Source organism: Mauremys mutica, chromosome 3 (genome assembly GCF_020497125.1).
Source record: "Mauremys mutica isolate MM-2020 ecotype Southern chromosome 3, ASM2049712v1, whole genome shotgun sequence".
Taxonomy (NCBI): domain Eukaryota; kingdom Metazoa; phylum Chordata; order Testudines; family Geoemydidae; genus Mauremys; species Mauremys mutica.
Window position 1 is genome coordinate 202,837,472 of NC_059074.1, and position 10,501 is coordinate 202,847,972.

The 10,501-nt window shown below is 48.7% G+C and overlaps 1 protein-coding gene across 1 annotated transcript; it reads right to left on the bottom strand.

Annotated features, from left to right (window-relative positions):
- Nucleotides 1–1,787: 1,787 nt before the first annotated feature.
- On the bottom strand, nucleotides 1,788–10,078 carry BMP2 (bone morphogenetic protein 2). The gene is made up of 3 exons (XM_045011982.1): nucleotides 9,198–10,078; nucleotides 8,028–8,368; nucleotides 1,788–4,198 (listed from the first exon to the last, which is right to left on the bottom strand). The coding sequence occupies exons 2-3, from the start codon at nucleotides 8,359–8,361 to the stop codon at nucleotides 3,354–3,356; spliced, it is 1,179 nt and encodes a 392-aa protein (XP_044867917.1). The 5' UTR covers nucleotides 8,362–8,368; nucleotides 9,198–10,078; the 3' UTR covers nucleotides 1,788–3,353.
- Between the last annotated feature and the right edge of the window lie 423 nt (nucleotides 10,079–10,501).

The window sequence follows — 10,501 nt, forward strand, 5'->3', positions numbered from 1 at the left end:
GTACTCTATGCTATTCTTTTAAAGTCCCTGACCACCCCCTTTAACTCACTAACATTTTCAATCTAGAGAGATGGTTTTGGGGGTTTCACTTTTTTCAAAAATATAAACATTGTAACCCCAGTTCTGCAGACACACCTCACTTGACACACACAAGCAGCCTCTTTGTGCACGTGAGTCATTCACAGTTACACAGCTACAGAAGTGTTCCCAGGATCAGGGCCCAAATGGGCTTACAGCTACTCCTGGGCCTCACCATGTACTTTACTAAGGGTGCCGTCTTTAGTCAAGCCAAACCCATTGGTTTCCAATTGAACCCAAGCCAATCGGTTTCAATGTGAGTTTTGCCTTTATAAAGGAGTGCAGTGTCAGGCCCTGAGACAGCTACAGCTCATGCATGGACAAGTGCTGTAGCATCTATGTGTTCTTATGCCTTAGAGGAGAAGTGAAACAGTCACTATTCTCTAAGCCCCTTATATTAGTGTTTCATACAGTAAGTGAGGAGCTGTGAACTTTAGTCAGGAGACAAAAGAATTTAGGATCTGATTTAGGGTCCAATTCAAAAGCATAAATAGAAGACAATGGAAGCTTTCCTATTGATGTCAGGGGGGGTTGGATCAGCCCCTTTAGGCTAAGAGAAGTGGTATAATCCAAGGCATGACCTCTTGAATTTCTCTGCAGTTCAGGCTCGGCTTCTGCAGCATGGATGGGAGAAGGCTCCAGTATTGCTATGACTGCAAAGACTATGCCTTGCAACTGTTCACTGTTGAACTCCCAGAGAATCTGTTAACTGCCCCATACTCCTGTGACTTGCAGCCTTCACAAGCCCATGGCCGTGAACTTGTTCAACAAGCCAGAGTGCAGACCAAAACACTGTGCATATTTTTTAAGGCAGCAAGGAACTGAAAGTTAAAACCGGCGATTGTTATAATGGCTTAAGCAGATCTTCACAAAATGCCACAAAAACCAAGAGGACTGGTCATCCAGCAAAAACACAGTCCACAATCTTGAATCAGCATTACAAATAAAACGATAGATGTTCCAAAAAAAACCAAAGCGATAGACTGGAAGATCTCTTTATAGAGGTTTTAAAAACATATTGCTAGAATAAATTATGTATATATTAAACTTATCCTGCCACAGAAGTTGACTGATGAACCTAGTAAATACACCTCTAACCCCGCTATAATGTGACCCGATATACCACGAATTTGGATATAACGTGGTAAAGCAGTGCTCGGGGGGGGGCGCTATGCACTCGGGTGAATCAAAGCAAGTTCGATATAATACGGTTACACCTATAACACAGTAACTTTTTTTGGCTCCCGAGGACAGCATTATATCAGGGTAAAGGTGTATTTTAGGCTCACAAAAAAAAAGAAAAAAGGCAGCATCCAACCGGTAATTACTCTAATTTTTCTCTCCTGTCCCCTCTAATAACAATTGCATTTGCAGCTTTATCTGGGGCAGAGGGAGAGGAATTATTCTTTAAACAGGCCTTAAAGATATCGTCTATTTAAAAATCTTTTCACCCACAAGCCCAGTTAGTACATCCATTGTAGCATACTGGTATTTATTTATAGTTCAAAAACAACAAAAAACCAACCCCAAACATTAAACAAGTTAGTGACTGGCTGGCATCTGATATTATTTCAGATGCGGACCTAAAAAGGTCCATCAATGGATATCTGCCCTCTTGACTTTGAAGTGCCACCTTCTGGCAAAGGCTTTGGTTAACTGGATTTAAAAACAAACAAACAAAAAAAAGCAACTTTCAAAGTTCCTGGAGGATATAATCACAGAATCATTATTCTATGGCCAATTCTATAGCTTAGAAGAGCTAAGAGTTCTGACTGTAAGAACGAACTTACTACCAGTAGGCTAATTTGACTTCATTCTGCACTTGGCTTCAGTCCAATTTACAATACATCAGCAAGAAGCCAACCTCAGATATTTTTTAAGTCTAATATTTGGCTGGGCTTCCAATGCAACAAGAACCCAGCCTCTGTATCCTCTTCTCATCTTCTACAAGTTACTTGCAAACTATTACACCAAGAGTCTTGTAAATGTTCGGTAAGTAGGAGCTGCGATTAATGCCTTGCTTGCCAACTGCAAATCATGCTTTTGCCCTTTTTAAATGGGGAATTTAAAAAGCAAGAAAACCCCGTTTATCTTTGTGAATGAACCATTTGCTCTTACAGATGGGACTTTGCAGAATGAAATGTCAGAGCTCTATTATTTATTATCTGAAATAGGTTTAACATTTGGCAGGAAAATTCTTCAAACAGAAAAAAACAAAAACACAAGAGCCTGGAAAGAAAGAAAACTACTCCCAGAGTCAGCAAAACCAGCAGTTGAAAGTAGATAGAGCCTACAGCTAACAATAGTTTGCTGTACTTAGGGTAAAGTTTGAAGATTAGTTCTCTATAGCATTCCTTATAAAATGAGCTCTCATTTGAGATAAGAAAAGTAATTGTATTCCCAACTGTTAGACAAGGGCCAGAAGAAATAAAATTGTTCCTTTTTTAGCATATCACCACACACAAGAAAAGAAATATTTTATTATTTAATATTTGGCCAGGATAAGGATTTAAATGAGAGGACAAGTAAAGGAGAAGAATGACAATCATTCAACTGTTCTGTAAGTCTAAGAAGAGTTCAGCCTTTTTTCCCTAATGATTTCTATTGGCCCTGCTTGTATTCACTCTGCAAATGAGTTGGGAATAGCAGGATACTAGATCAGTAATGTCTGGTTCTTATCCAAATGTTCCACCTAAAGAGGATGCCAGTTCTCATGGATTGGACAGCCCACCCTGCAGCATTCCTGAGAATTGTACAATATAATAATCTTGAAAGTCAGCAGAGTGGATTATCCACTTTTTTCTGGACTTGAACTTGTGACCTTAACAGTAGCACAGCAGAAAGCAAATGTGCTATGCACTTTGCCATAGTAACCTTCCATGTATTCTTTTCAATTTAAATACACACAATTAAAACAGCTACAATTTTGGAAAATTATGTACAAACCCTATATTTTTTTTCTTTTGATTACATATAAATACAAATTAGCTATTCTTCTAAAAAGTGGTTATAATAGTAAATAAATACAAAATAAGATTCTGACCATTATACTTCATGTGCTGGGATTAAACCCATATAAAATGTACAACTAAAATACATTTAAAATCTTTAAAGGAATAATTCTCTGATTAAAATATTTGTTTTCCCAAACTTTTTGTGGACATAAATATAATTTTCAAAATAGTTGTATTTTTTTCTTTCCATTTCATTACATAAATAAAGTCTTCATTGGGAAATATTAAAGTGTCAGCTTTTTTTGTATTTGTCTAATATATTTAGCGGCACCCACAACCCTCCACAACCATATCTTGATAGTTCTTTAATACAACTTTTTCGTTCTCATCAAGGTAGAGCATCGAAATAGCACTCAGTTCTGTCGGAACACAGCAAGCCTTAGGGATTTTGGAATTCACGGAATTGACCAAAGTCTGAACAATGGCGTGGTTTGTGGTGTTTAGGTGATCTGCCAATGGAAAAGGGCATTCCCCATGGCAGTAAAAGGCACCATATCCTGGTGGGGCAACAATCCAGTCATTCCACCCCACATCATTGAAGTCCACATACAAAGGATGTCTTTTGCAACTGGATTTGTGGCGTTTGCGCTGTTTGTGTTTCGCTTGGCGTTTCTCTCTTTTATGGAGAGGGTGTCCCTTGCCATCATGGCCGAAAGTTACTAACAACGGCCGGAGCTGAGACCAGCTATCTTCATCCTGATGCAAAGACCTGCTAATTCTAACGTGCCTCTTGGAAACACTGCTCTCATTGTCCAAGTGAACCACCTCTACTATAAACCCATGATTAGGCTGTCTATGTGCAATCCACCTCATTACAGCTGGTGTTACATCAAAGCTTTCCCATTTACTTGCATTCTGATGCACCAACCTGGTGTCCAAAAGTCTTGCGGCAGGGTCCTTAGAAGTCGCTGTGGCTGGCTTTATAATTTCATAAATATTAATACGGTGATGGTAGCTGCTATTGTTCTCAAAGGTTTCCTGCACCTGCTCCCGAAAAATCTGAAGTTCAGCCGAGGTGAGAAACTCCTCATTAGGGATGGAAGTTAAATTAAAGAAGAAACGCCGTGCTGTTTTACCACTTGCTTCTGGGAGCTCTTCCCAAGCTTCTAAGTTCATCAAAGAGGGAAAACAAAAACACAATCAGTAACAGACAAGCAATGAAAACGTGAATTACTCTTCTGCTGGAAACTTTATACAGCACATGTGAGATTTGAAACTTTTACAAAAATAAATAAACAAACAAACCTGTTTCCCTTGTCTGTTTATTTATGCAACCATGTATAGCATGAAGTTAAGAATACTTCATTCATTGTCAAGCCTTTTGATCCAATTCTGGTAGACCATGCATTCCAAGTGGTTATAATAACGGGTAAGAAATGTGAAGCATTACTTTGGAATTCAAGGACATTAGCAAGAAAACTTTAGCACTGTAGTTAGTGGAGGTCTAATCAGAATAATTAAAACTGATTGAGGATTTAAGGTAATTATTGCATTTCTTGTTTTTTCAAAAATATGGCTTATGTCAATCCCTTAAACTCCATTCCAAAAATAATATTCCACTATTTAGATTTACAAATCTTAATATACAGATTTTGGGTCCTAATTGGAGACCAGGAACCCCACATCTGTGATGGTATTTTATGAAGCACACCCTACTATTTTCCAAATACCATCCATAAAAGGTGGTATTTGTATTGATTTTTTTCTGCTGACACTCAAGGGTGGTACTCTGACAATGAAACGGAGTTCATTCTAAACAATACAAATGAGAAATGGTTTCCTAAAATTTATCCTGTTCTCTCCCCCACCACTAAATAATAAACTTGAGGGGGGGGAAATGGATGTCTTTTAATTAAAAAGTATGCATGTGGCTCAGACCACATTTGTAGCCCTATAAATTATAAACAAGAGTGTTAACAAATAAGCCTTTCCAAAAGTGTTTTTAACTTTGATAAATATGCTAGAAGATAATTCATTCATCTTATTAGCTGAAATCATTACTCGGGTGAGTAATCCCTACTCAAGTGATTAATCCCATTGATTTTAATTTCGATTTCTTGTATGAGTAAGCATTATTCATAAACATTTCTGGATTCAGCCCAAATTATATAAATATATACAGCTGTATTGTATTTGTCTACCTCAAAACATGGACTCATGTTTTCTCATCAGTCAACAGGATTTCCAGGTAGCTAGAACTGAACAATGGTTTTAAGGCAAGTGCTGAGATTTTTAATTTGTTGCATGATTACTTAATTTGCAGATTTTACTGACCTACATAGCTATAAAATGTGCTATTACTTTCCAACTTTCGTAGAATTCTCCTCCTCTTCCCCCCTCCCCCTTCCCCCCCATGTATAGTTTTACATTCGGAAATGTTTTAGCATGAATGAACCATACACTGGATTTTCATTATGAAGAATTTACTTTCACACACCAGCACAAACCACAGTGCAAGGTTAGATTTCACAATTAATCTCCTTCCTCATTACAAGGCTTCCCATCAGACAGTATAACCACTGATCTTAGGCCACTTCCTTTGTATACCAACTTAATTAAATCCTAATAAAATTTCTTTCATCACAGCTCCATGTTATAACATGTGGAGTCTGTATTTTCATTAACTTTACAGTGAGACTATAGCATACCACCGCTGAAGACTAATAGCTAGAAGTTATTTACAAGTTCTGGAAACTTTTTGGGGGGGGGGCATAAAGAGCAGATGGGCAGCATGCAACCCACTCACTCTATAAGTCTACCTGTGTCAGATTAGATACCCCAGTTCAGCTATGTTCTGTGAGTTTGTCAGTCCATGGACATACAACTGGTAAGCCAGTTAACTACGAAACAGACAAATTCAAAAAGGAAGAAACTCATCCAGGAAGTCAAGATCATCATCTCTTTGTGCATTTAGTAACAGCTAAATGTAACTAGTTTTTGGAACTGACATGTAAGGCTCTAGTTATACAGTACTGATCTAGTTAATTAGATTCAAACTCACAGAACTTGGAAAGCTTTCAAATAGATTTATGTGCACATTTTTAACAAAGCTGAGAAATGATGGGTACTAAACGTTTGTTGAACAACTGAATAGTTTTACTTTACGATATTTCCTTTAAGCCACAGACACTCCAGTTCTTGTGAGTACCCATTTTACCTTCTTTAAAAATGCAGTCAGCATCTTAATAAAGAGATGACCACATTACCTGAAGGCTCAGGTGCACATGAAGTCCAATGACCAGCTGTGGCAATGCTTTTATCAACCTGAAGGCTTACCTTAGATCTACACTAAATCTATCCTAGATTCAAACACGAGACAAGAAAGTCATTGTGCAAACAATACAATTGATTGTTGCATTGATCTCTCCCAGGGATTAGAAACCTTCCAAAAAAACTAACCCAGATCAACTCTAAACCAAGGAGACTTTTCTGGTATTTAGCTTTTATTTTTAAGGCTATTTGTGGGAATTCTTAATTTGAACCCAAGCTGTAAAAATAAAAAGGAAAACTTCACATGGGATGAAGTGGGAGACAAGAGGGAGGAGATTCAGAATAAATGCCTCAGAACATTACATTGAAAGACTGCTTTGATGAGTGCTTTTAAAAAAAAAAAAAGGAAACTTGACTACGCCTTTCTTGTGAGTTTAACAAAACTTAGCAGCCAAAACTTATTCACTATTTGGAAAGATTCCCCCCCACATACACACACCTTTTTTTTCCTGGGGGGGGGGGCCCAATGCTGATGGCACACACACAACACACAAGACCTGCTCACACTCATTCATAGACACAGTACTGTTGACAACCGAACACACGCTTTAGTGACCTCCTACCAACCCCCCAGTTCACACACACACGCACTCCCCCAAACCAAACCCCATCTCCTCCCACCCCCTCCTCGCTTCTGCAGGGGAAGGAAGAGGCTCCCAAGAACCGCTGGGGGGGGGGGAAGATCCGGGGGGGGGGCAGCACACACACACAGCTAGGGGGGAGATCCCGGGGGGGGGGGCAGCGCACACACACACAGAGCTAGGGGGGAGATCCCGGGGGGGTGGGCAGCACGCACGCACACACACACAGCGCTAGGGGGGAGATCCCAGGGGGGGGCAGCGCGCGCACACACACACACACAGCGCTAAGGGGGAGATCCTGGGGGGGGGGCAGCACGCACACACACAGCTGGGGGGGAGAGGGCAGCACGCGCACACACACACACACCTGGAGAGGAGATCCCGGGGGGGTGGGCAGCGCACACACACACACAAAGCTAGGGAGGAGATCCCGGGGGGGTGGGCAGCACACACACACAGCTGGGGGGGAGATCCCGGGGGGGTGGGCAGCACACACACACACACACACACACAAAGCTGGCGGGGGGACAGCCGGGGGAGGGGCCCGCACACACACACACACACACACAAGGCTGGGGGGGGGAGATCCGGGGGGGTGGGCAGCACACACACACACACACACACACACACAAAGCTGGGGGGGAGATCCCGGGGGGGTGGGCAGCCCCCACACACACACACAGAGCTGGGGGGGGAGATCCCGGGGGGGTGGGCAGCACGCACACACACACACACACACACACACACACACACACAGAGCTGGGGAGGAGATCCCGGGGGGGTGGGCAGCGCACACACACAGCTGGGGGGGGGAGATCCCATGGGGGTGGGCAGCACGCACACACACACACACACAGCTGGGGAGGAGATCCCGGGGGGGTGGGCAGCACACACACACACACACACACACACAGCTGGGGGGGGGAGATCCCGGGGGGGTGGGCAGCACGCACACACACACACACACAGCTGGGGAGGAGATCCCATGGGGGTGGGCAGCGCACACACACACACACACACCTGGGGGGGGAGATCCCCAGGGGGCAGCGCAGAGACAGACAGACACCCCCCCCCCGGCCCGTACCTTCGTGGTGGAAGCTCCTGACGGTGCTGGCGCGGCTGGCGGCTCTCTCCAGCGGCGCGCCCGGGGCGGAGGGGCCCAGCTGCCGGCCCGCCTGCAGGCGGTACAGCTCCAGCATGTAGGGCGGGATGACCGCGTTCTTGCTGGGGCTCGGCCTCCGCTTCAGCCCGAACATGTTGAGCAGGCGCAGCTCGAACTCGCTCAGCAGCTCCTGCGGGGCGGCGCGGCCCGAGTCGCTGAACCGCCGCCGGCCCACCTCGGGGATGAGCCCGGCCGAGCCGCCCAGCAGCACCTGGTACAGCAGCAGCGCGAGCAGGGAGCGGATGGCGGCCACCATGGTCAACCTGCGCGGACAGGGGAGGGACCGGGGTGTGGGGGGGAGAGTCAGGCGGGCCGGCTCGGGGCGCCCACTCCCGTCCCCCCCACGCGTGGGCCTGATCCTGCCCATCGCCTGTTGCTCCCCCTGCAGAGGGAGGCCGCGGGAACGGATCTGAGCTCAGACCGCCCCCGTCCACACCGGGTCACGTCCTGCTCTCGGTTACACCTGGAGCAGCTCCGCCGCCTCCCGAAGTGACTCCTGATTCCAGGCCTGATCCAAAGCGCCCCCCCCCGCCACGGACCGGGCCCTTGCACAGCAGAATCTGGCCCGCAGCCGAGCTGAGCCTAGCCGGTGTCGAGATACAGGGCGCACCCCTGGGCAGGTGGCAGCTACGCGACCACACAGCTCTCGTCCGTGGGCAGGAACCGGCCTGGCCCTCTCCAGATGGAGGTAGGATCATACTAGGGCCCTGGCCAGCTGTTCCCAGAGGGGTTCGCTTGGTGCTTGCGGGGTGCTACAGAAAGATGGGGGGCGGGCGGGGGCAAGGGCTAAGCCAGCCCGGACCTGGAGGCCCAGCCTAGCGGCACCACTAGGAACCCCCCCCCCCACATCATCAGTGGAGGGCGAACAGCCCCCAGAAAGTAGCTTCCAGGCGGGCTGCACGGAGGCGGAGTGGGGGGAAGGCTACACGCGTGGACCGCAGTGTGTTGATCCGCCGTGGGGAGAAGGGGGAGTAGCGGCGTCGGAGCCAGGCGGGACAGGTGTGCCAAAGCCAGAGGCTCGCGGGGCCAGCCCGGGCGCCCGGCCGCCGCCTGCCAGCCCAGCCCAGCCCGGGCGCCCTCCGCCGCGCTTACCTTTAGGAGCCCGCCGATCGCCTAAGCGGCAGCAGCAGCAGCAGCGGCGCCGCGCCGGGGCACGTCCATTGAAACGGGCTCCACATAGAAAGGGTCTGGCCCGGGAAGAGCGAAGGGGGGTTCCCAGCCGGGCCGGGGGTTTGTATCCGTTGCAAGCACCTCCCCAGTGGCGTGCGGGGTTTGCGAGGAGGGACCCCCGTGGGTAGGGAAGGGAGGCGAGATTCCCAGCAGACAGAGCTGGGGAGGGAAGTTATTTTCTCCGGGCAAGTTTCAGCAGCCCTGGGGGGGGGGGGAAGCTCCCAGAGCAGGAGGGAAATCGTCCTGCTACGTCCTTAGCCAAAGCCACCGGCTTCCCGCTCCTGGGAGACGCTGGGCGGCTGCTGGGCTTCTCGCCCTCTTCCTCGGGGCGCTCTAACGCCTCCGCTGCAGCCCATCGCTGCTCCTGGGAGTCATCTCTGGGCAGAGGGCTCCCGCCGCTCCGCGATGGCCCGGGCGCTACCTGGCGAGCAGCAGCAGCAGCAAGGGGGTCGTGTCTGCAGGAGGGACTCCGGTGCGTTCCCGCGGCATCCCTGGCTGTCACTCCGCCGCCGCGGCTGCCCTGACAGCGGCCGGGCAGGGCACAGCAGCGCCCCGAAGCGCAGTCCGCCCCTGAAACATACTTGGAGCCAGCGGGGTTGAGGAGGCGGCAGAGGGCAAGTCTCAGCCAGGGACGGGGCTCTCCCCTTGCAAAGCAGCGCTCCTCCGGGTGCGCGTGGAGAGCGCTACAGGCAGGACAGTTAGCAGCCTCCTTGGCAGCGAGACGCCCTGAGCATCAGCAGCGAGGCGAGCCCCGCAGCAGCAAGATGAAGTTTGACTTTTTTCTCCCCTTTGCAAGTCGCCTGGCAGCAGGAGGAGGAGGAAGCAGCAGCAGCAGCGCTTGGGGGACCCCCGCTCTTCGCACGCGCTCCTCCCGCGGCGCACTGGGGTGTGTAGGGCGGGGGGGCGCGCGCCCAGGCCCGTCCCTTCGCTTGCAAATTGATGGAGGTGGTTGGACGCCTCCTTGGCTTTTTGTGGCGCTGCTGATGTCACGACCCCGGGGGCTTGCGGCTCCTCGCCAATCACCGGGCGGGGAGCGCGCGGTGGCCGCGCCGCGCTCGCTGCTTTTAAAGGGGACGCCGCCTCCTCGGGCCGGCCCCGGCCCCGGCTCCTCTTGGCAATCGCCCTGCCCCGGGGAGCGCGGGGAGGCACCTCGCTCCTCCGCCGCTTCTGCTCTCCCAGCCTTCCCGGGTGGGGACGGAGGGAGAAGGCCGCGGGGGAAGCGGGGA